The 26,610-nt window shown below is 42.1% G+C and overlaps 1 protein-coding gene across 1 annotated transcript in view; it reads left to right on the top strand.

Annotated features, from left to right (window-relative positions):
• Nucleotides 1–17,347, top strand: part of eci2 (enoyl-CoA delta isomerase 2) — a 103,341-nt gene extending 85,994 nt beyond the window's left edge. Inside the window, exons 9-11 of the mRNA XM_050056508.1 lie at nt 7,731–7,820; nt 8,053–8,196; nt 16,513–17,347. Coding sequence (XP_049912465.1) covers nt 7,731–7,820; nt 8,053–8,196; nt 16,513–16,668 — 390 coding nt within the window. The 3' untranslated portion in view covers nt 16,669–17,347. The remainder of the gene's footprint in view (nt 1–7,730; nt 7,821–8,052; nt 8,197–16,512) is intronic.
• The last annotated feature ends 9,263 nt before the right edge of the window (nt 17,348–26,610 follow it).

Here is a 26,610-nt window from a genome sequence, read left to right as displayed (position 1 = left end):
TTTTTTCTCATTTGTTCCTGAATTTCTTTGGATCTCGGCATGATGTCTGTAGCTTTTGAGGATCTTTTGGTCTATTTCACTTTGTCAGGTAGGTCCTACTTAAGTGATTTCTAGATTGGGAACAGGTGTGCAGTAATCAGGCCTGGGTGTGGCTACAGAAATTGAACTCAGGTGTGATCAACCNTTGTAAAAGACTCATTGCAAGTTATCGCAAACGCTTGATTGCAGTAGTTGCTGCTAAGGGTGGCCCAACCAGTTATTAGGTTTAGGGGGCAAACACTTTTTCACACAGGGCCATGTAGCTTTGGATTTTTTTCTTCCTCATTAATAAAACCCTTCATTTAAAAACTGCATTTTGTGTTTACTTGTGTTATCTTTAACTAATGTTTAAATTTGTTTGATGATCTGAAACATTTAAGTGTGGAAAAAAGTAAGAAATCAGGAAGGGGGCAAACACTTTTTCACATNGAGCTGGGGGGCAAACACTTTTTCACACAGGGCCATGTAGCTTTAGATTTTTTTCTTCCTCATTAACAAAACCCTTCATTTAAAAACTGCATTTTGTGTTTACTTGTGTTATCTTTAACTAATGTTTAAATTTGTTTGATGATCTGAAACATTTAAGTGTGGAAAAAAGTAAGAAATCAGGAAGGGGGCAAACACTTTTTCACACCACTGTAGATATAGATATATATAAAGATATGTATATAGCTATATAGATGTATATATTCATCATCTGCTGGGAACAAGGAGCACTAACTCTAGCTTTCACCAGCAAAGGCTTGTCAAAAGGCAAAAGCACTACTTGCAAAAAACAATATAGTTAACCAGAGCACAGACACTAGTGTTAACCAAAAAACTAAACAATGCTAATCAGAGAAACAGATAACTAATCAGAGCCCTGGCACTGTGGGTAACAAAATAAGACCATATGCTGGGGCGAGGCAGCACGCACACAGCCTTCACCAACAGAGGTTCATTGTAACAAACTCAAATCCAGTTGTAAATCAAAAATAAACTTTAGTGCGGATGCTACTGCTAAATAAACAACAGGCTATACACGCTGGCAACTGGGGAGCGCTAACGCAACCCTCCTGCAGAAAAAACTCCAGAAACAGAGAACATTAACTCAATCAGAGTAAATCAAGTGCCAGGAAGATTTTGCGCGAATGCAACTTTCACCGACAAGTCTTTAACAAAGCAGGTAATATAACATTAGGTTGCAAACAATTTAGGAGTTACATACCTTCTCCGGAGAGGGAAGTGAAACATGGCCTTACCGGTAAACAGACGCACCACATCCACACTGAATCAAACATGGTTAAACTCCTCTCGAGGGAAAGAATGCCGTCGCAGTTCCTGGAGGGCGAATGTCCGCTGCTTCGACCGAAAATGGCCACGGAACTACTAGCGACGGGATATAAGTTTGAAATGCAATTGCAATGCTTCGAAAAGCAACCTGCGTGCGAGAAGATGAAAAGGAAATGATCCTCTGATGTCACCGGAAGATAGTCTCTTTCGGGTCATCCAGGGGTCACAGGTGACATTGTTGGTGTACATACTCGAACTGCGCCTGCGCGAAGGGGAATATTCAGTGCTTAAAGCACCGCCTCTGGCGGTCAGCAGGGATGAAATAGAACCCATTTTAAACATTCTTTCCATTGTGTAGTGTACTCTCCAAATAATTTTGTATTGAATGAGTCCTGAGTCCAGAAGTCGGCACCGGGGGTGATCTGTAGGTCATGTTCCCATTTTTCTGAGGGGATGGATATTGAGTGATCGGGTATGGATATTATCTTATACATTTTGGACAGTAGTTTTTTTTCTGGTAGAGATGTGGATCAAGTCTAATGTTAGTGGGGGGGTCTAAGTTGGAAGAGGTAATGTTGATTTTTTCTTTGAAGAGGATTTAAGCTGAAGAAATTCTAGAAAGTCTAGAAAGTCCCCGATGCCATACTTCTGAACCAAATGAGGAAATGAGACGTGTGTTGTTATGGAAGATATTTTTGAGGTGTGTGATACCTTTACTGATCCATGCTTAGAAGTGAAATGGTTTTCTGTTCATCATGAAGTCAGGACTATTCCAGATGGGGGTGTGATTGGTAGGTGAGATTGTGGTGTTAGTTATTTTGTGAAATTCCCACCAGGCTGTCAGAATTGTAGCTATTGTTGGGTTTTTGAAACACGGATGGTGTTTTATGGAGCGACTTATGAAAGGTAGGTCTGAAATATGGATGTCTTTAATAAATGTTTGCTCTATGTCTATCCAGGAGTAGTCGAATTGGTTATGATTGATCCATTTGTGCATGCATTGGAGCTGGTGGGCGATGAAGTAATGACGAAAGTTGGGTGCTTCAGGACCTCCTTGAGTTTTGGAATTTTGTAAGGTGGCTAGTTTAATACTAGGTGTTTTGTTTTTCCAGTAAAATTTCAGGATAGCAGAGTCTAGAGATGTGAACCAGAAGGGGTGGGCTTGATTGGGATCATTGAGAATAGGTAATTAATCATGGGTAAAATGGTAATTTTTATTGTAGCGATTCTGCATGTGGGGCATATTGGTAGATTCATCCATCACTGAAGGTTGCCCTCTATTGTTTTGAGTGAGAAGTGGGTTGAAGTTGACTCTGACAGCCTGGGGGAGATGTTGATTCCTAGATAAGTGATATTACCAGTGCGGAGTGAGAGTAGTGGTGATTGGGCAGCCACATCCCAGCTATTTGGGCTGAGGCAAAATGGTGGATTTAGACCAGTTGATAGTGCAGTCGGAAATTTGAGAGAAGGTGTTTATTAGACTGATGGTTTCTGGTAGTGATGAGGAAGGGTTTTGTAGGTAAAGCAGGATGTCATCAGTATAAAGACTAATCTTATGGTGTGGATTTTTTGTTTGTATTCCTGTGATGTTAATGTTTTGATGGATGGCTGCTGCAAGTGGTTCGATAAATATTGCGAACAAAGATGGAGAGAGTGGTTATCCTTGCCTAGTGCCCCTGTGCAAAGTGAAACGTTGTGATATTATTCCGTTAGTGGTGATAGTGGCCATTGGTGGTGTGTACAATATCCTTACCCAGTGGATAAATGATTCACCGAAACCAAATTGTTTTAGTGTAAAAAATAAAAATTCCCAATTTACCTTATCAAATGCCTTTTCTGCGTCCAATGATGCTGTGACTGTTGGTGGGTTTATGTGTGATGTGTGTGTCTTCCTTTCATAAAGCCAGTTTGGTCTGAGTGGATGATGGATGGAGTGACTGTTTCAATTCTTAGTGCAAGGGCTTTGCTGATGATTTTTATATCTGTGTTGAGGAGAGACAGGGGGTGATAGTTTGAGGGGGAGGTGGGGTCTTTGCCAGGTTTTTGTAAGAGAGTGATTGTAGCAGTGTTCATGTCCGTGGGAAGTTTAGATTTTTGTTTAATTTCGGCTGTTAATCTGTTAAAAATGGGGGCTAAAACATTCCAAAAGTGTTTATAGAACTCAGCAGGGAAGCCATCAGGTTCCTGGTGATTTGTTGTTGGGCATGAGTTTGGGTGCGTTGTGAAGTTCTGTAATTGTAAATGGTTGATCCAGAGTATTAGCTTGGTCTTCTGTGAGCTGAGGCAGAATCTTTTGTAGAAAGGTGTCTGTCTTTTTGGTTTGGTTTCTGTGTTGATGAGTATAAATCGGTGTAAAAATCTTGAAAAGTCTCGTTTAGGTGTATGTACGAGCTTCCCTGCTGAGTTCATAATCGTTGTAATTGTTGTTTTTTCTTTGTTCGCTTTTCTGTTGAATCATTTATTTCTAGGAAGGATGCCCACTCTCTTTTGATAAAATTGTCAAAGCCAGGGTCCTCAAGTAAAGATGCATTAAATCTCCATCTGTTGAATGGTTTGTGAGAATGTGCGATATTCCAGGTGATGGAGACAGGAGCATGGTCACTGATGGTGATGGGGTGTATGAGTATTTTGAGATTTGGGATATTATTGAGTTGCTGGTTAAAAAGAAGTCAATGCGGGAGTAGGAGTTATGAACTGGTGAAAAGAAAGAAAATTCTCGTGCAGATGGGTGTTTTAGCTGCCAGCCATCGGCAAGACCAAAACTGCTCATGAACTGTTTGATTGTTTCTGTGGTGTGGCAGTTCCGTGTGGTGTTTGAATTGTTAGATCTGTCTAGTGATGGGTTCATGACTGCATTGAAGTCTCCTCCGATTATTATTAGTGAATCTGATAGGTTGGAGAGAGCAGTAAAGAAAGTGCGAAAGAATGATGAGTCATCATTCTTTGGGCCGTAGATGGATGCAATAGTCATGGGCTATTGTGTATTGTGATACTGATAATGATAAATTGTCCTTCAGGATCTGCAATGGTGTTATCCATCCATCCATTTTCATCTGCTTATCAGGGGGTGGATTGTGGGGGCAGCAGGCCGAGCAAAGCACCCCAGACATCCCTCTCCCCAGCAATACTTTCCAGCTCATCCTGAGGGACCCCAAGGCGTTCCCAGGCCAGACGAGATATGTAATCCCTCCAGCGTGTTCTGGGTCTACCCCAGGGCCTCCTACCCAGGGCCTCCGGACAAAGCTCTCACTTTGGTCATACAGGGACCGGATGGCTCGTAGCAGCAAGCCTGGCACCCCGCACTCCTGCAGTACCCCCTACAAGACCCCCCGAGGGGCGCGGTTGTAAGCCTTCTCCAAGTCCACAAAGCACATATAGACTGGATGGGCAAACCCCCATGACCCCTCCAGCAGCCTCGCAAGCGTAAAGAGCTGGTCCACTGTTCCACGGCCAGGACAGAATCATTGCTCCTTCTGAATCCAAGGTTTGGCAATCAGCCGGAGTCTCCTTTCCAGCACCCTGGAGTAAACTTTAACCAGGAGGCTGAGCAGTGTGATACCCGGGTAGTTGGAGCACACCCTCCGGTCCCCTTTTTTGAAGGTGGGGACCACCACCCCAGTCTGCCACTCTGCAGGCACCGTACTCGACCTGAACGCGACACTGAAAAGGCGTGTCAGCCAAGACAGCCCAACAGTGTCCAGAGCCTTCAGCATCTCAGGGCGAATCTCATCCACACCTGGCACCTTGCCACTGGTGAGCTTTTTAACTGCCTCAGCAACCTCTGCCAGGGATATGGGCGAGAGTTTCCCCGAGTCTTCAGGCTCTGCCTTGTTCACGGTGGACGTGATGGCAGGGTTCAGGCGGTCCTCAAAGTGCACCTTCCACCTCCCGACGATGTCCCCAGTTCGGGTCAGCAGTTCTCCCTCTCTGCACAGTCTGAGACAAGCCCTGCTTTTCTTTCCTGAGTCAGCAAACGGTCTGCCAGAACTTCCTTGAGGCCAACTGAAAGTCCTTCTCCATAGCCTCCCCGAACTCCTCCCACACTCGGGTTTTTGCTTCAGCGACCGCCACAGCTGCAGCCCTTCTGGACAACCGGTACCTGTCTGCAGCTTCAGGAGACCACTGGGCCAGCCAGACCCGAAAGGCCTCCTTCTTCAGCCTGACGGCCTCCCTCACTGCTGGTGTCCACAAGCAGGTTCTTCGGTTGCCACTACGACAGGCACCGACAACCTTCTGACCACAGCTCCTAGCAGTCGCCTCCCCACTGGAGGCTTTGAACATGGACCACTCAGACTCCATGTCTCCAACCTCCCCTGGGATGCACGAGAAATTCTCCCGGAGGTGGGTGTTGAAGACCCCATGGACAGTGGCCTCAGCCAGACGTTCCCAGTTCACCCTCACTACACGTTTGGGTTTACCAGGTCTGTCCGGCAGCCTCCCCTGCCATCTGATCCAACTCACCACCAGGTGGTGATCAGTTGACAGCTCTGCTCCTCTCTTCACCCGAGTGTCCAAGACACACGGCCGCAGAGATGATGATACGAACACAAGGTCGATAATTGATCTTTGGCCTAGGGTGTTCTGGTAGCACGTACACTTATGAACCTCCCTGTGCTCGAACTGATTATGATGATTATGGTGATTATGATCCGTTGAAGTTTTTGTTGCGGTATAGCTTGCCATCAGTGAAGTTAGTCGACTGATATGACTGCTTTTTTTTCTTGCTGAATGTGCTGTTTTTGAAGTGGGAGTAGTATTTTGCGTCTGTCCAGTATCTCTTGGGGGAACTGATCGTTAAGTCCGTAGTCCGTGCCTTTAAGTTGCTGATGTTTTTTTGTTTTTGTTTTTAAGATTTTTTGGGGGGGCTTTTTACCTTTAATTGACAGGAGAGAATTGACAGGAGAGATTGAAATGGGGGAGTGAGAGAGAGTGAGGGGATGACATGAAGCAAATGGTTGCAAGCGACCACTGCAGCGAGGCATCACCTCTGTACATGGGGCGCCGGCACTATCCACTACACTACAGACGCCCCATTAGTTGCAGATGTTTAAGGTTGTTTCTTCATCCACTCAGAGCTACCCGTGGGAGTGTAACTGAGGCTCATGTGCTGAGCTCTAAAATGACTGTGATTAGGGATGTAACGATTACCGGTAAAATGATAAACTGCGTAAAATTCCCGATGGTTAGTGTTACTCTTTCAAATTTTAATTATCATTGAAATCATGTTTTATTACCGCATTTTGAAAAACTCATGGTGATACTGCTCATTGCCTGACACACTAAACGATGGTCCACACCAATTATCCCCGGTCGTCTTTCATGACGTCTGTGATGTCATCGGGTTATTCTTGTCCTATTTTTATTACTTTTACTATCATTTCAGTCACTGTGTCTGTGTTCATGTCCAGCTGAAATGTTGTTGTGGTAACGTAAAAAGTGCCAGCAGATGTCAGGAGCTACATTTGAAGTACCGTACGCAAACATACAAGTCACCGAATCCTCCACAACAAGTCCCTACAAATGTTTCACAATAAAAGCCTATTTAGAAAATGGAGGGATTCTCTCAGCCGATGTTATAAGGGGCTTTTAATTTGAAACAAATTCAGGAAGTGTTGAGTTTGAAATGACGGCGTGATGCATTATCTTTATGAAGCCAACAGGAGCAGATAAAAAGTAAAAATATAAAAACACAGAGGGATTAATAAATAACCGACTGTTTATAATGCAGTCTGAAGCTGGGAGCCTCTGCAGTTGTGGAGAGTAAAAGCCCCGTCACTATTTTTTAATGTTCTTACTTTATGTCCGTCTCCATTATGAAGAAATAACATTGTTTGCTAGCTTGATGCTAATGGCAGTAGGTACTCAGCGGGTTGACAAAGTGCCTCTGCTGTTTCACACCATCATTTCCCCCTTTTACTCTGTGTGGTAACATCCCTAGAGGAAATATTAAAAAGGCTGGGATGTTGTTGTCATACAGTTGTCTACGGCAGCAGATCGTTCTGTGTTTCTATTGGTCAAAGTGACGGCTGTGATGGGAGTAATCATGAACGACAAAAAGAAAATCAAACATGCTAAACTTTCTGTTAGAAAGTACATTGTGCTCTTTATTTTATTTGTTTTTCGAAATAAAACTTGGTTAAATGATTTCAGTGTGTGTATACGTACTTTATGAACATTTGGAGCACATTTCAACAAGACCGCAATAATAATGATAACTGTGATAATTTTGGTCCAATAACCATGATATTAAATTTTCATACCATTACATCTCTAACTGAGATTTATAAAACACAAATATGCGTTCATGCATCGGTATAAATAAATATGGTCTGCATATTTCTGTCTTTGTGTGTAAGTTAAGTTTTATGCATTGACTGCTGTTTCTCTTCATGACGTTAATCAGCGACTCTCTCTATCAGGCCACCTTCCACACTCCGTTCAGTCAGGTGGGTCAGAGCGCTGAAGGCTGCTCCTCATACACCTTCCCTAAAATAATGGGCAACACCAAGGTACACACATACGGACACACACACACACACACACATACACACAGAGGGAATATTTTCTGTGCTTGTAAACTGAATATTTGAGGCTAGTTTTCTGATTTCAGAGAGAGCAAAATGTTGCTTCATGTGCTGATGAACTTCCTGTCTGTCAACCTGCACAGTTGTTGATGTGAAAGACAAGAAGGAACCAGATCAACATACTGGTAATAAACTAGTAACCCTCCTTCTCCTTCAGGCCACTGAGATGCTGCTGTTCAATAAGAAGCTGACGGCGGTTCAGGCCTGTGAACTTGGTCTGGTCACTGAGGTTTTCCCCGACAGCAGCTTCCAGTCTGAGGTTTGGACCAGACTGAAGGAATACGTCAAGCTGCCTCGCAATGTAAGCACACACACACTAGGGCTGTAAACTTCTGTTCACTTCAGTTCAGAAATTTTATTTATCCCCGAAGGGCAATTTAGTTTCTACAGTCCACCAACCAACTGTCTGGTTGATGTGCTCTTGTCCAACCAAATTCTCATTGGTCAAACATTCGCTGGTGTTCCTTCAATAAGGCTGTGTGTCCACCAAAGCGTTTCTTCTCCAAACTAAAAACGACAGTTGATGTTCAGCACTTGTATTTGTCCTCGATAATTCCCACTAAAAAAGTGATCACTTGTGAACACTTAATAAGCCCTGGGTGACTAAAGAACTTAAAAGTGTGATAAACAAGAAGAAAAGAACTTTCTATTCAGGTGACCACCTGGAGAAAAAAAGCAGTCTCCAGAGAAGTTAAGGATGAAATAAGGAAGGCTAAAACAAAGTACAGGAATAAAATTGAAAGTCAGTATTGTAGTGGAGATCTTCGAGCTGCCTGGAGAGGAATAAAATCTATGGCATCAATTAATCAGTCATCTTGTGAGACCAAGCAGCTCATCCAAGTAAATGGTGAGGATGATGACAACTTGGCAAACTGTTTTAATTCATATTTCTCTCAGTTTGTAAGGTCTGATTTAATGATATTTCCATGTTGCGGGAATCTCTGTCTCCACAGAATGATATTGAGATATCACAGGAAAATGTCACAGATCTCCTTAAGAGGATGAATATACGTAAGGCTGCTGGTCCTGACTCCATCTGTGGTCGCACTTTGCGACACTGTGCCGACCAGCTCAGTTAAGTGTTCACACTATTGTTCCAGATGTGTGTTGAGAGTGGCCAGATACCCACCATGTGGAAGACATCCACCATAATTTCTGTTCCTAAAGCTAGTAATCCAAGAGAACTCAATGAATTCAGGCCAGTCGCTTTAATGTCTCTTGTGATGAAGGTACTTGAGAAAATATTGAAGGATGAAATTGTTTCCCTTTTAAATGGCAAACTCGATCCACTCCAATTTGCCTATCAGTCTGGGATGTGGATGATGCTAAAATGTTTATCCTAGACAGGTTATATAAGCACCTTGAAAAACTGGGTGCACATGCAAGGCTTTTATTTGCTAATTTTTCCTCAGCTTTTAATAAGATGCAGCCTCACATTTTAATCAAATGTCTTGCTTCTTACTTTTTTCTACCTGATCAGATCTTATTGTTGCTCTTAAATTTTTTAACAGACAGAATTCAGCGAGTATTTGTGAATGGTCATATGTCCACCTCCATCACTTCAAACACAGGCTCTCCACAGGGCTGTGTCCTTTCTCCCTTGTTATTTATTATGTATACTGACAGCTGCAGGTCTTCCCAAGTGGACAGCCATCTTGTTAAATTTTCTGATGACACGGCCCTACTGTCACTCCTCCAGGGGGCCCAATCAGATCATGGTTGTGCATTACCTTCATTTGTGGAATGGTGTAATGATAACTACCTGGACTTGAATGTGACAAAAACCAAGGAGTTAATCATTGATTTTAGGAGGAACCGTCCTAATCCTGTTGCTAGCATTATTCATGGAGAAAATGTAGAAATTGTGGAGACATAGAAGTACTTACGAATATTGTTTGACTCCGGACTCAAGTTTGATAAAAAAACATCTATTGTTAAACGGGGCCAACAACGTATCCATTTACTGAGGAATCTGAATTCTTTTAATGTTTCTAAGAGCATTTTATGTAACTTTCATCATTATTTTAATGAAAGTCTGTTGACGTTTTCTTTTACTTTCTGGTTTTATGGTCTATCTGTGAAGGAGAAGAACTGTCTCAGCAGCATTATCAAAATCTGCTCTAAGATCATTGGAGTCCAGCTTACAGACTTAAGCTCCACCTGGAAAAAACGGGTGATTCAGAAAGCCAGACAGGTCATTAATCATCCTGACCACATCCTCAGTCAGGAATTCTGATTGATGCCCTCAGGATGGCATTACCTTGCCCCCCCAAGGAAGACAAACGGATATGCAAATTCATTTATTCCTTCGGCCATCAGGCTTCTAAATGCTGCTGACAACTAAATTAACACAGGCCAGGCATTGTAAACCTGAGAGCCTTGATGTGTATATTTATTCATTATTTATTAGGGACCTCGGCCGAAGACCTACAAATCACGCGCTGACACCCCTGAACTAAACCCAACAGGAAGTGAGCTATTTGCCTTTTCTAAGTAAGATTTCGCATCAAACATGCTCTTTTTTCAAAAAACATATCTTCTACACCGTTTATCGTATCGGCTTCAAACACGCACACATTACAAACCAACTCCCGCTGAACAGATCTTCTGTATAACTTTGTCATTACTCAGATGGTTTGGATTTTATGCCCTCTTACAGGTGAGGTGCCACAAAATCCCCTGACGATCTTCACGCCACCTAGACACACTAAAATGGCCACTCCTGTAGGAATGTCGTAGAAAGATCAAACCAAAACTAGCTTGTTCGTCTCATCAAGACCTACAAATCACGCGCTGACAACCCTGACCTAAATCCAACAGGAAGTGAGCTAGTGCCTCTGAAAGTAACATGAGCAAATGTGGAGAAATTGTCAGCTGTGAGCTAGAGTGGAGAGGGGTCTAAAATCGTCTAAAACTTTTGTCTTTAACTGTCTACGTGAGCTGGAGGCCAAAACAGCGGGAGTCCGAGGTCCCACCCAACGCTGCTTGCAGCTTTAATTTTAGTATTGTTATTGCTGCTTGCTCCGGTTGCCCATGCCAACCTGTTGTTACTGACAGAGTGGATGTTGTATTTCTTGTTTTTATTTTGTGGTCCTTTGTTGTTGTTGTTACTATGTGACTTGAGGCTGCAAACTGAATTGCCCTATGGGGATAAATAAAGTTGTTTGAACTTGAACTATGGATTCATTTTGCTATTACCGTGATCCAAATACAAACTTTTCAAGATTACCAAATCCAGATAACCAGTTCTCTAAGTGGGACTACATGTCACTATGTAGAATGCTAGCTCTGTAAAGACCAACAGTGTGATCCCTTCAAGTGTTTTTATTTGAAGAGACACAAAACAGCATTAGGGATGTAACTGTTAAAAACTACTGTCGAATATCTCATTGTAATCAATATAAAGTGATGAATAAAAGTTGAAATTAAGTATTTTTTATTCAATATTGACAGCTGTTTGGGGGGTTAATTTTTGGGACAAAATCCTTTATTTTATCTTTTACTTTACTGTACTGAAAGGATTGATAGCTAGCCAAATATCTTCTTTATCGACATCCTCGCTGTAACTGGTTAACAGCTTAAGTGCAAAATATATATAAATGTTTATGAATTTGATCAGTTTAATAGATTTATTTCATTGTGCCCCTTAAGTCCGTCCTGAACCAGCCTTCTGCTGGGATCAGGATCATCCTGATCCTACTAAAAAGTTTTCAGTAATACATACTAATGGTTTGCTCCAGATCAAAACCAAAACTGGACTACATGATCTATTCTATTTTCAGAATCTTTTGTTCTTTTTTAGATTTGATCTAATCAGGCAGTCAAAATCTGATCAGATTTCCTCTGAAGAAAGATGGAAGCTACAAATCCAAACTGCAATACGCTAAAAAAAAATCCCACTTAGAGCCAAACAGTAAAAACTGTTCACAGGGTTCCTACACATTTGGAATTTCAAAATTCCATACTTTTCCATACCCAAATTTCCAGACTTCTCGGTTGTTGTTTGTTTTCAGAGAATATGCGACATCTGAGTAAATATATCAGTGTATCATATTTCACATCATATTTAATTATTCTTAATAGCCGATTGTAGCCAAGTACCATAATGCAGTGATACAAACACAGGTATGGTGAAAAAAGAGAGAGCCTCTGAACTTCTAGGGTGGTCCGGGGGCANNNNAAAAAAAAAAAAAAAAAAAAAAAAAAAAAAGTAATATAGGCTATATGTCAATAGGTCAGTATTAATATTTTATTGTTCCAAGTTTTCTATTTCCACTCTGGTTTTAAAACAGTTTCCAAGTTTTCTATTTCCACTCTGGTTTTAAAACAGTTTCTAACAAACAGAGAGATGGTTTATAACCACGCTAAACACATATCCTAATGATGATTTTAGCTGCATTTTAATGGTGTAAACTTTATTTTATCCTCAGAGTGACAGCTGACAGTGTGGATGATTTTATACTCTGCAGCTCAGAACAACTTGAGACACCTGATAACTGGAAATAAAAACTAAAGAAATAACCCACATTGTTAATTAGCTCCCGTGATTATAAATGTAACATTTCGATCAGATAGACCTCATCAGTCATTAACTACTTTTACACTCTTTGATTTGGAAGCAGAAACAGTCTGGAATTATTTTAAAGTTCTATTACAGTGTGTGATATTAAGAATGATTTCATCCTGTCATCAAACTAAATAGCGAAAAATACTCTGTACTTAAGTCATAATAATTCTTAAATGTGCCTTAGCCTACTTTTAATATTTGTAAATTATTATTATCATTATTATTATTATTATTATTATTATAATTTCTAGTCTCTACATCTGTTAAATCAGACAAGCTGATGTTCGCAAAATTATTGACAAGGATTTTTTATCTGTTTTATCTGTCTTATTTTATTCTGTTGTAGCCTACGATTACAGGCTGTTGTTACTTCGTTGAAAATAACTGTTTTGCTGTTAATGAAACAGAAGTTTTTTACAGATAGGCTACCGTTTCATCTCATATGAGTATGAGTTCATGATGATGATGTCGCTCCTAATTAACAACTCCGCCTCTTTCTGAAGAGGAGCCCTGCAGTGTGCGAGCCTTTTCTTTACCTGCTCAGCTTTCCACATTTTTGAGCTCAGCACCTGCACAATTTTGTTCATGGATGTGTGTGCTTTTTGCTGCTTTGTCAACTCCGCCTCTTTCACATGAACGTGCTCATTGCTGGAAAACACAGAGATGACAGAGCGAGTTGATAACCAGCTTTGTAGTACTGGTTATCCTGGATGGGCGCTGTTAGGCTCTATGAAGCCAGCTCACCTAAAGAAAGCCTGGCTATGTTAAACATGCATCGTAGTACAGGCCGACCGGGGGAGAGCGAGTATCAGAGCGGAGACAGTGGGGTGACGGACCGCGGGAGAGAGAAAGGCAGGCGAGCAGTGACACACATCCTGCGACTAGAGTTGCTTTACCTGCGACAGCTGTTTTATTTTTATTCTCCCCTTCCTCAATGCAGTTCCATCATGTAGCGTGACAAAAATAGGATTTATTATGAATCGTTAAGGGCATCTGTCAGTTAAATTATTTTTGGAAATACCTAATTTTCTGTTTTAGAAAACAGTATTTTAGAACAGTGGTAGCTAATAGTCTGGAAACATAAATATTTTTCCATACTTTATTTTTCATTTTCCATACTTTTTAATACCTGGAAATTGATCAAATTTATTTCCATACTTTCCATACTTGCGTGGGAACCCTGTGTTCAGGAATGACCTGAGGAACATGACAAAGAGCTCAAGGCATCAACCTGTCTTCCAAATTCCCCAGACCCAATCTGATCACGCATCTGTGGGACGTACTGGTACCCCAGAGGTACCCACAATCCACAGTGCGGCCTCCTTGGATCAGACTTGGCTCTTACCTCTTGAGGCATGGACACAGGACCTCCGAGCTTTCCTCTGGTGTTTGGCACTGGTGGATCTTTTGAGTCCTGTGAGTTGTGAGGTGTGTCACCAGCACGTCCCACAGATGCTTGATCAGATTGGGCCTGGGGAATCTGGAGGCTACGTCAACGCCTTCAGCTCTTTATCACTTCCTTGGGTCATTCCTGAACAGTTCTTACAGTGCACAGTCCTGCTGGGGGGGACACTGCCATCAGGGCGTGCCATTGCCATTGGGGGGTACTTGGTTTGTAGAGGCTCATTTATACTCCCTTTACATCGAAAATAGTCACGTCCATTTCAAACCTTGTAGACGCCAGTCAAAAGTTTCACACAACAACAAACGAGGTGGTGGTGGGGGAGGTTGTGATGATGTACCTTTAAATGGAGTCCGCGTTGTGGATAGCGGTGGTCTGTGTGGCCATTATATACATCTTGATATGTGGACGGAGAATTCTTCTCACTATTATTGTATGTTACAAACTCATTCCGTTCTGCCATTATTTGAATTTCTTCATCATCTCCTTCTTCTTCATCTGTCATCGTGGTATCTTGCATGAACTACGCTACACTGCCTCAATGATCTCCAGTGGTGCTGTTCTGTTTCGTCCGTAGCTGTAAGCTTTTACAAAATGACAACGGTTTGAATGAACGAGACGGACGCAATCAGAAAGGAAACGGAGGCTGCGCATTGATCCTTGCCCCTGTCTGCAGGGACGAACGGACCGCATGATGGTTATTTTCTGAAAGCACAGAGCAAAGAAGTGTCTTTTTTCTCCCCCGGTCTGCTGTCAGTTATTTACGTGTTTTGTGGTTAATTATACCGTGGATCCTTTCGCTCCTCTCATGTAATCCGTGCGTCTTGTATACAGCGGCGCACGGGACCGATGAGCAGCCTTCGTTTCCTGTCAGATTGCGTGTGACTCGTTCATCCAAACTTGGTCGGGATTTGTAGAGGACATGTAGCCTATATGCTGCTCATAAAAACGTATAAAACGTGGTTACTATAAATAAATGCATCTCTGTGCAGAGAGTCTGTGTCTCATCGTGTCATACGGATTACTGTTAATTTATTATGCTGATCTGTTCTGTATGACATCTATTGCACGTCTGTCCGTCCTGGAAGAGGGATCCCTCCTCAGTTGCTCTTCCTGAGGTTTCTACCATTTTTTTCCCTGTTAAAGGGAGTTTTTCCTTATCCGCTGTGAGGGTCCAAAGGACAGAGGGATGTCGTATGCTGTAAAGCCCTGTGAGGCAAATTGTGATTTGTGATATTGGGCTTTATAAATAAAATTGATTGATTAATTGATTGATTGATTGATTGAGAGGGAAATATATGCTGCCTGCATCTGAGCAGGAGGCTACACAGTAGAGATGCGCGCCCTGGCTGATGCACGGCTGTCTTGCCATGCGGATCATTTTGGATTTATTTTGAGATATCTGATATTGATGCCTCCACCCTCCAATACGGTGGAAGGCATTTCATTTGCGATGCTCACAACATTGGAAGCATTTAACAGATTCAAAAGCAACACATCTTTTCAGAAACAGTGACCCAGTGTTATTAGTTTTCCTTGGAAGTGCTTTCAGCTGAAGTCCCTATGACAAAAAATCTTCAGTGAGGTCTGTGGATTATCCAGAGTTCCAGGGACACTCTTTCTACAAAGACAAATTGCCTTGCTCCAGCTGCAGGTAGCTCGTACGGATCGATGTTATTTATTTCTTGGATCTTCTCCAAATACCTCAGTTTGAATCATGATAACACGGCAAAAAAGTCACACAAAGCACGGTAAATGAGATGGAGTTTAATTACACTGGGGTAGCCTAATTAACGGGAAACACAGGGACAAGTAGGTTTTGAAAGATAAAAGAGAGCGTCCTCTTGGCTTTTCACATGGTAATATTATTTTAAAAAATATGGGTTGCATACAGTAGTTGTAATTCAACCTAGTCATAAAATGCTACTAGGCTAAATAGTGGCTCCGTGGAGCCATGGACCAGCTGATAAGCCGTCTTTCCCAAATCTGCAGATATTACAGTATTTTGGTGATAATCACTGCTCCTCCCCGTGGACAAATGAAGCATTGCAACTGGTTTTCACACAGGTCTCAACGGGCGTTACAAGTCAGGGCTGCATTTCCTACGTCATCACGGGGGATTAAATTAACTCCACGGAGCAGGCGGCAGGCTTGCACAGAGCAGTCACGGATCTGCCACGGACCTGCCGAGGTTCAGTCATGGAAACGGGAACTTTTGAGTGGCTCCCACTGTAACAAGATGATCGATGTTACTCACTTCACCTGTCAGTGGTTTGAATGTTGTGGCTGATCAGTGCAGCCTGCAGCTCTTCCAGCAACCACTGACGTCACTGGTTTGCACAAGAACAAACAGATTTTGAAGCAGCTCCTGCAAAAACATGGAGGATCAAAAAAAGTCTTTTGTCACACTAAATCCTTAATTCAGATAGATGAAGATAAAGTTGAAAAACAGCAGTGTCACGCCATATGAGTCTGGACAGACATGGATATTAACTGTAACTTGACTGGTTGGTGGAGGTGTACAACCACAAGGCAATGATTTTACTTCATCTTTTGAAGTTAATCAATGGATGTGAAATCATTTAAATGAGTGAATTTAATCAATCCCCCTCTCTCTCTCTCTCTGTCTCTGACTCTCTGTCTCTCAGTCTCTGGTATTCTCTAAACAGCTCATCCGGTCGCTGGAGAAGGAGCATCTCCATGCGGTGAACGATGCTGAGGTGGAGCGTCTGGTAGAGCGATGGACGTCAGACGAGTGTTTCAATGCGGTCATGAGTTTCTTCCAGGCCAAGTCCAAACTGTGAGAGAGGAGGTGTGTCAGTGATAATTATAATTCCTTTTAAATAAAAGTTTAAATGGTAGAAGCAGGTTCAGTCCAAGATAACTATACCACACAAACACATTCAGTCATAAATGATGAAAATCTTTTACTCTCAAACTAAAGTAAATTCATTACTTTAATTTGTTGTGGACTTTCTACATGTGAAACTGACTGACCACTTCTTCTCTCACATTTCAAGATGTTGATGTGCAGGAAATGACCTCAGATTCAGTCCCTCAGCCTTTTATCTCTCAGTTCAGTTAGATCAGATTTGGATCCTGTTCCAATGTCACAAATCTTCTCTTAATCCAGACTTCATATCTGCCACCCACAGATCACCACACATCTCCATTGTGAGTTTTATTTGAGTTATTTAGCTGTGTACGAACATTGGAGGCCATGTTAGATTTGATGGGGGTTGGAATCATCATGGAGCAGCTGTGGGGAACAAACCTGCCTTCATTCTTTTTCAGTGACTGTGGACTCACATCATAATCTAATGTCTGTAATGTTTTTGATCGCATGAAGGATTCAGTTTGTGTTTGAGCTCTGTTGATAGATAAAGTGCCTTCAACACTTTGTAATATTTTTCAGAGGATTAAACTCTCATCTTCTTCTCTTCACTCTGTCTGTTCAATAAAAACAGTCTTTGTAATCATTCAGAGCTGTGTTTTCTGTTAATGTTTAGTTTAGGTAGAACAGAGCTGTGACGTTTGCTGCTGCAAAAACTCCCCACTGTGGTCTTTATGTTTTTGATACAACAGCAACATTTACTCTGATTGGGCCTCATTTACCAACCGTTCATAAGAGGGAATTTCTTTTAAAAACCCACTTACACAGTTTTCATATTCACCAGTGTTTTCTTGTTTTGGGTTTCTCCTTAGGTAAGAGAATCTACGCACACTTTAGAGCACATTTTCAGGCTGTCTGTGTTAAGAACATGACACCAATGACTGGGTCTCAGATGCACACTCTGGAGACTGTAGTGAAGTTTAACAAAAATCGTTACTTGGAAAAACACAAAACAAAAGCACTCACAATGGAGGAGAAAAAGTACAAACAAAAAAATTTTAATGAGGATAAAACTACTAACAAAAAGCGCTCTCTTGGAGGATCAAACAATTGCACTAAGGCTTGCAAACAAAACAAGGACTTGAAACAAAAACCTGGTAACATGCATGGATGGCTTGGACGCTAGACAGTACTCTTCTGATCAACATAATACGAACTGACAAGAGGGGAAGTCAGGGTCTGAAATGAGAGGGAAAAGGTGAGTACAAAATAAAACAGGAAGTGCAAGACGAGACTAGACGAGTGACTTTCACTTAACATAAAAGTGCTCATGACAGTGAAAGACTAAACATGAAACTAAACTAAGGCATGATATGATAAACATAATATAAACATGAATTAACTTAACAGATTTTATGTGACGTGACAGTCTGCAGCTTCTTAACAAAGTCTTAAATGTCTTAAATTAAATTTTATAAACACTGGGCCTTACATAGTCTTGAATCTTAAGTCTTGAATTGGTGCGGTCTTAATTACCACCAACATTTAATCTTACTTCATTTATCCACCTTTTAATCTTTTTTGTTTTGGTCAAAGTTTGAGCTCCTCTGCATGAAAGTCCACATTTGTGAAGTTGCAGATCTTTAAACCTTTCATTGAACCTAAAACTGTCTTTTTACTTTATACTTGCACTTAACTGTTGGCAAACTGTAGTAATAATCATATTCATATACATAGAACTGCGTAAGGAGTATAGTAAGTAGTAGTAAGTCTTACATTCAGTTAGGAATTAACTTAGCATTAAATTTAAGTGTCTGATACACACAGACACCCTGTTTTTGTGCTGGTTTGTGCAAAATGATTGGTCATAGTGTTTCTACCACAATTGTATATTATTATAGGATTTATATTTCAATAAAAGTTTCAGACAATGACGACCACAGAAAAACAGGTGCTGTGTGAAGGAACTCACACACAAGCGTTACTGCTGCCTCTCAATATATTGTCATGTGATTCATTACTTTGCAGCACTACTTATACTGAACAGGCTCTTCCTAGATACTGTAATCATAGACTGATATCACCTAAATCAGGGGTGGCCAACCCGCGGCTCGCGAGCCGCATGCAGCTCTTGGCCTATCAGTGTGTGGCTCTTCGATCCATTAATTAAAACCATGGGCGTGCGGCTCTTCTATCCTTCATAAAAAATAATTCATTGTTATGAGTGGTCCCTTTAAGAAATGTAACAAGCGTAAGTGGAGCGAGTGACAGAGGGAGGAGTGCGCATGGGCAGGTGAGAGGGTGTATGGACAGTGCACTGGGTGTGGAGTTCAGGAGGAAAGAAGGACGACAGGGCGGCGTCACCCATCAAAAATGGCAGGGAAGAAATGCGTGGCTAAGCGAAAGTATGAAGACGAACAAAGGACATTTTTAGCGACGAACAAAGGACATTTTTAGCAGAGTGGGAGAGTGATTTTTTCTTTGTTGAACGTAATGGAAAGCCGTTCTGTCTGATATGCCAGACGTCGTTGGGACATTTCAAAGTTTCAAATCTCAAGCAGCATTTCAGCGCGATGCACGGCAACATTGACCAGGAGTTCCCAAAAGGTACTGAACTTCGCAAGCACAAATTAAACAGCTTGAAAAGTCAAATTTAAAAACAGACCCAGTTGTTTCGAAGATTTAGGAAGCACTCCGAGACAGTGACACTTGCATCATATCAAGTGGCTTGGAATATTGCACGCGCCAAAAAGCCAATGAAGCAATGAAGGCGAGTTTGTAAAGAAATGCATCACTGACGTGGTGGAAATATTGTGTCCAGAAAACGACAAGCTGAAAACGATGGCGTCAGACGTCCAACTGTCACGCCACACCGTTGAACACAGAATATCAGACATAAACTGTGCCACTGAAACAGAATTACATTCTGATCTGCAGAATTGTGAATATTTCAGTGTGGCATTGGATGAGTCTTGTGACATACAAGACGTGTCTCAGTTGGCAATATTTGCACCGTCAGTTTCACAAGATTGTGTGATCAAAGAAGAGCTCCTTGATATTCAACCACTGAAGGACAGAACCCGTGGCATCGATGTGAAACAAACTATGACTGACGTGTTTGCTAAAGCAAATCTGCCAATCCAGAAACTGACAGCAATAGCCACAGATGGAGCGCCCTTGATGATTGGATCTGCTAACGGGCTTGTGGGACTGTGTAAAGCTGACGACACTTTTCCAGATTTTTGGAATTTCCACTGCATCATTCATCGGGAGCAACTTGTGTCTAAAACACTGAATTTAGACCACGTCATGAAGCCCGTGATGGAAATCGTCAACTACATACGTACACATGCTCTTAACCACAGGCAATTCAAAAATCTGATTGCTGAACTTGACCAGGGCCTTCCCGCAGACCTGCCGCTTCACTGCACTGTGAGGTGGCTTTCTAAAGGCAAAGTGGTGTCTCGCTTCCTTGAGCTTTTGGATGCCGTGAGGCTGTTCATGGAGGAGAAGAACAAGGACTATCCGCAGCTGTCAGACCCCCGGTGGATTATGGATTTGTCTTTTTTGGTGGACATACTGAGTCACCTGGACAGACTCAACCTGGATCTGCAAGGAAAGTTAAAGCTGCTGCCTGACCTGATGTGAAGTGTGTTTGCGTTTGTTTGTCAAGTTGTTTAAGACGCATTTTATATGCGACACAGATGGATAAGCTTCAGGAGAGTTTTGTGTCCCAATTCCAGGATCTACAGCAGAAAAGGCCACAGATTACGCTCCTCGTTGACCCTTTCAATGCGGAGACGGACTGTTTAAAAGCCCCGCTTGTCACAGATGAAGCAGCGTTGGAGATGGAGATGATGGAGCTGTCGGAGGATGACAAACTGAAGTCTGTTCTGAGGGATGGGACTATCGAGTTTTGGAAAACTGTGCCAATGGAGAAATATCCCCATGTCAAACGAGCTGCGCTCAAGCTACTCTCAATGTTTGGGTCAACATACGTTTGTGAGTCTGTGTTTTCTACCTTGAAACACGTGAAATCCAAGCACAGATCTGTACTGACTGACACACATGTGAAGGAACTGCTTCAAGTGGCCACAACGGAATACAAGCCAGATTTCAACAGGATTGTGGCAAGCAAGGAGTGCCAGAAGTCCCACTGAGGCAAAAAGAAGCATCAGTAAGACAAAAACATTTCATACTCTTGTTATTATGACACATGCTATTGTTAAGTATTGTAGTTATATTTTGGGTAGAGAGAAGACAGAAAAGGGGAAGGAATAGAGAGAGAGGGAGGGAGAGACCGTGTGTGTGTGTGTGTGTGTGTGTGTGTGTGTGTGTGTGTGTGTGTGTGTGGAGAGAGTATGAGAGAGGGAAAGACTGTGTATGTGTATCTATTCATGGTTTCATTTGTGTGTGAGAATAAATCTGGCTTTGAGAAATGGAAATGTATGGATTTTGATTTTATGTCATTTCATGTTTGTGTGAGAGAGGGAGTGCGTTTGTAAGCACACGTGTATGATGTGGCTCTTTGTAGTACCACGGTAATTTTTGTGGCTCTTGGTCTCTAAATGGTTGGCCACCCCTGACCTAAATGATAAAAATTTCTGTTATTCCACATTGTTTTTCAGAACCTGTATTGACAGTCGTCCTGAGAGGGGCACCAAAGCAAGTCATGAGGAGGTGCAAAGCAACAGCAACATCAGTGAATCCACGTTTGCATAGTTATCAAAGAGCTCATTGACTTCAAGTGGGACTTTGTCTGATTATACAAAAACCAACCACTATCTCACTCACTCACTCACTCACTGTTGTTATTTTAATAAATATTTGAAAAGGAACTTAAAAAATATTGTCCCATTGTCATTTTTCCCTTATTATACTTATTATTATTTATTATTTATTATTAAAAATTATACATTGCTACTAGTAGTAACATTCTTTAATTATCAATAAATGCAGGACACATACTGAAGATTCACGTTATGTACTGTAGTTATACAGGGATTTACTGATAAAACTCTGGCCAGTATTGTACTGTTTATTTACCAAACTACAGTAATGAACTTCAAATTTATTTCCAGTAATATACTGTAATTCTAAAACACAGTAAAAAACTGTAAAAAGAAAAAAAAAACATACAGTACTTTGCTGATGAAGCTGCTGCCAGTAAATTTACAGTGAAAATTTTAACAGTGGTTGTCTAAACCTAACAACGAGCATTTGTTGCACAATGAAATAAACGTAAATACGAGGTGTCTGAAAAAGACTATTCATGAATCGAACAAAAACTGTGAACATTTCCTATGAAAAAGGAAGTGTATTTGAAAACACAGTGCATGTAACAGGTGTAACTTGACACAGTGTCCCGGAACATCAACAACAGACACAACCAGGACACCTAGCACATCATCTGTAGACTTAAAAATTTCACTGAACAAGCAGCAGTATGTGATGAGTTGGTGGTGAGAATGTGTTGGTTCTTAAGTCGAGGGACACCCTCTCCCTACCCACTTCCACTCCTGTTTCCACGTTGCCACGGAGAGTCTGTCACATTAAGTGCTGTCCCAAACCAATCAGAGAGGAGTGGAAGTGGGTTATAAAACCCACCAATAGTGAGCCTGCATCAGTGCTGCTCTACTTACCAACACTGTGTTATGTTTGTCATTAAAGATGCTTCGTATAAATCTGTGCTACCACCAATGTTCCCTCTAATTTTGAAAACTCCTGAGCAGACATTCAACTCCTCCGGTCGACTCTGGGCGACCCAGGTCCACATCACAATTCTCTGCCTAGTCTAGTTCATGGCTGGAGTAAAAGTCTGTGATCACCTCTACAAGATCATGCCTTCAGCTGAACAATGCCACCAAACACAGTTTTGTTACTGACATCATTCTCCTCCCTGTATTTGAAATACATCACTAACATTTTGTGCAGTGTTATGTCTGTGCTGTCATCAATTATCAAAGTATGCCATGGGGAGTTTCGGATACTGCACATAGTTCCCTTCTGTACAACTGCATTGATTGACTCTACAAATTCAAAGACGTAATTATTGCCTCTCCAGTGCTCTGGGTTACTCACATATTTTGCCGTGTGATCGTGAATTTGTTGTACAGCTAGCATCAATGCATTCATTTGGATGTCAATTGTCATTGTCAATGAGAATTTTAACTTGCTCCGGATCTGACTTTTGCTTAAGTAACAGTTCATTTCTCCTCTGCCATTCCTCCGTGCTCTCTTGCAGTGAAGATCCAATCCCAAGCTCCTGCTTGTGTCTCTTTACAATTTCCACAGCATTTAAATGTCCTTTTGCTCCAACATGTCGCTTTAGGTAGTCTAGTTTCAACTCACTCCACACTTTCCCCTCTGAAAACTCGCCTTGTACTTTTGATTCATTGCACGTCCTGCACACAACATAAGTTATGTCCATAACTATGGATCTATGAGACCAAAAGATGACCATCACCACGGTCTTTACGCTGAATGATGCCATCTCCTAACCTATCTGCGAGACCATAATAACAACAAAGTCATGTGACTGACCTTAGAGGCTGGCCCAAAGGCTATAAAGCATGCGGTGACAAATGCCTCTTCCTCTTGCCTGGAACGCCTCAGCCCGTTCCGAGTGACAAGAGATGGGGACGTCATCGTTCGGTCTCATAGCTTTCCACCTTAAACACTCCTCACTCACGGATAGTGCATGTAGCTCACTGACCCTCTTGGCAGAACATATAGCCAGGAGGAAGGCAGTCTTTTGTGACAGAAGCTTCAGATCCACCTGCTCCAGAGGTTCATATGGGGCAACAGCCAAAGACCTTAACACCAAAGGGAGGTCCCAAGATAGAGCTCTCAAAGTCCTGCCTGGACTGCACGTTTAGCACCTTTCAGAAATTGGGATACCATGGGGTGTTTCCCTACAGAAGGAACCCCCCACTGGCTCATGGAAGGCATATATAGCAGCAGAGTAAACCCTTAAAGTGCTGGCACCCCTACCTGCATCAAGCAGTACCTGGAGGAAAAGCAGCACCGAAGCCAGTGAACAGGTGACAGGATCCAAACCCTTATCATGGCACCATGACTCAAACAACTTCCATCTTTGATTGTAATTAGCACGTGTGGAGGATGCTCTGGCATTGCCTATAGTCTCCAGGACAGCCTCACTCAGTCCCTGAGTGATGGGCTGAGAAGAGGCCAAGCCCACAACTGCATGACAGCTGGCTTGGGATGCCAGATTTGCCCCTCCACCTGAGAGAGAAGGTCCGACCTGAGGGGCAAGGGACAGGGTTGACCGTGAACCAGGAGAAGAAGGGCTGGAAACCACTGTCTCCCTGGCCATCGTGGGGAAATCGTCTCCTCACACTCGTGAGACAGAGCATCCAGGCCCAAAGGGCCGCTTGGATGCCTCAGGGAAAACCACCATTGGCAGTGAGTTGTCTCTCGTGATGCAAACAGATCTACCAGGGCTATGCCGAAGCGAGCCCACAAGCCTGCCACCACCTCCGGGTGCAGTCTCCACTCCCCCGGGAGAGGCCCGGTCCTGGACAGAAGATCTGCTGCCAGATTCAGTACCCCTGGCAGATACACGGCCCTGAGTGAGGCTTGCCACAAATGAATGGAAGAAATGCCCTGAGAGCCAGATACACTGCTCTCAGCCTCAGCACATTGATATGTTCTGTGTCCCAAGGTGGTTCCAAGACACCTCTCACTGTTCTGTCCTCCCAGACTGCTCCCCAGCCTGTTCTGCAGTCCCACCATGGATGCAGAGCTCTCTGACAAGACTGAGTCACTCTGAGTTTCACATATCTGTTCCTCCAATGGATGAAGGTTGAAAGCATTCAACCACCACTGTAGAGCGCGGGCTTTGAGAAGGCCCAGTGGAATCACCACCACCGCTGCTATCAGCCCCATCAGTCTCGGAAACTGCACCAACTCCAGGAGTCGGCCCAGACGAAATTTGTGCAACACTGCCAGCAGACTTGCTACCCTCTGAGGGGTAAGAGATGCCCTCATCATTACAGAATTCAGGCAAAGCCCCAGGAAGACCGTCTCCTGCCATGGTTCAAGGTTGCTCTTCTCCAAGTTCACCTTGAAGCCGAGTAACTGGACGTGGGATAGTACCTCCTCGGTATCTCGTATGACCTGCTCGCGAGATGGAGCACAGATCAGCCAGTCGTCCAGATACGGGAGGATCTTTAATCTATATACTGTATATATNGGTCAAATATGCACTATTGAATTTACATTAAAATCAGAATTTACATTGCATTAAACGTGCGCTAGGATACATTTAACATCATGACTATGATGTTCAAACGTCAGCTGTTCATCACCAGTATTCAAACGCGACCTCCCTGTCATACATTCTCGTGTCAGCACAGCAGACGCGGAGCTTCCAAGCATTCCTATGAGACAGCGCTGAGCAGGTTTTTTTCATGCAGCAAAGTGAGACGGTCATTGGATAAATGCGACAAAATTGTCACTTCCAGGGAGGCTCAGCTTCCCTGGGACCTAATGGAGCGGTAGGTGGGAGAGGACGCTCGGTGTATGCATGATGATTGGAGGAATTGTCTAAGAGGCTGAACCCCTTTGTGACTGACAGCGCTTCGCATTTCGAGCGCCGTCCTATCCGGATATTTATATATACGTGTTTAGTATGACAGTTATTTTGTCAGTGAACTTTGTGAGTTGTAATAGAGCCAAACTGTGTGACGTTACCTTTGTTAAATGTTGCTGTTGTCCCTGGTTTTATATGAGAAGAGGAAAAGATCGCTAGCTGCTAGGCTAATTTATACAATGTAAAATGCAATAGACTTGTGCTAATAACATTAACATGTTGTATTTGTGGGGGAAATGTGTTCAAATAAAGACCAGTGTTTGTCTGTGAATGCTACGAGTTTTAGTGAAGCTGATTTGTGTACTTGTTTTTCAAATTGTCTCTATTAAGACATGTTTAATGTGTGTTTTGAATCAACTAAACTTTACAGCACTTCACAGAAACCTTCGCCACCGACTAGTGTTTTGGAGGTGTAACTGCAGAGTGACACAGACACCACCGCACAAGTATAAATGCTCACAATGATGTAGGCGACGTGAGTTCCGGAGTTTTTTATTTCCATAAGCCATATAGCTAATTTTCACCGTTTGTACAATACACACACAACACACATCTAAACCCATCTGAAAATCTTTGAGGTGTGTTTTGCTGTGTTCTATGGCATGAATGTGGTTGAAAAATGGCTTCAATTAAATGTTCCTTTTATAAGGACAACACACTACAATATGACAAATTTTATGATGTAAACTTAAAGTTAGCTTCCCCTGTTTGAAAGACCAGCAGTCACCACTGATGTATATGTATATATATATATATATATATATATATATATATATATATATATATATATATAATATATATATATATTTATACATATATATATATATATATATATATTTATATGCTTGGGCATGCTCCCCCGGGAGAAAATTTTGTATATATTTGATCAATCTGGTGAATTCTGAGAGCAAAGTTATGATGGCAGAATATGCCTAGATTTCAACATCTTTGTGCTTTTTATGTGTGAAAAATGTTCTATTTTTACTGATAAAAACACTAGTGGTATGTTATGGCGAAGGGTTACACTTAAAATACGGCTAAGTATTAGTGGTTAAACATTTCAGTAATCAAAAGAAAAACGACTAACGTACTGATCTGCCTCTGGAGGGCTATTTTAATATTTAAAATCATGTGCAGACAAAATATTCTTTTAAAACTCACACACAAACACAGTAACATACGCAAAACAATACAAAATATGTAATACGAAAAGAAAACAAAAGGTAAGACTCAAATCAATTACACTCAAACAGACACAAATTGTGTGGCAACCTGAATCAGAGCATTTAATTTTACGCG

The sequence above is a fragment of the Epinephelus moara genome, chromosome 11 (genome assembly GCF_006386435.1).
Source record: "Epinephelus moara isolate mb chromosome 11, YSFRI_EMoa_1.0, whole genome shotgun sequence".
Lineage (NCBI taxonomy): Eukaryota > Metazoa > Chordata > Actinopteri > Perciformes > Serranidae > Epinephelus > Epinephelus moara.
Note: the sequence above shows the minus strand (reverse complement) of the source record. Positions and strands in the feature narration are given on the sequence as shown.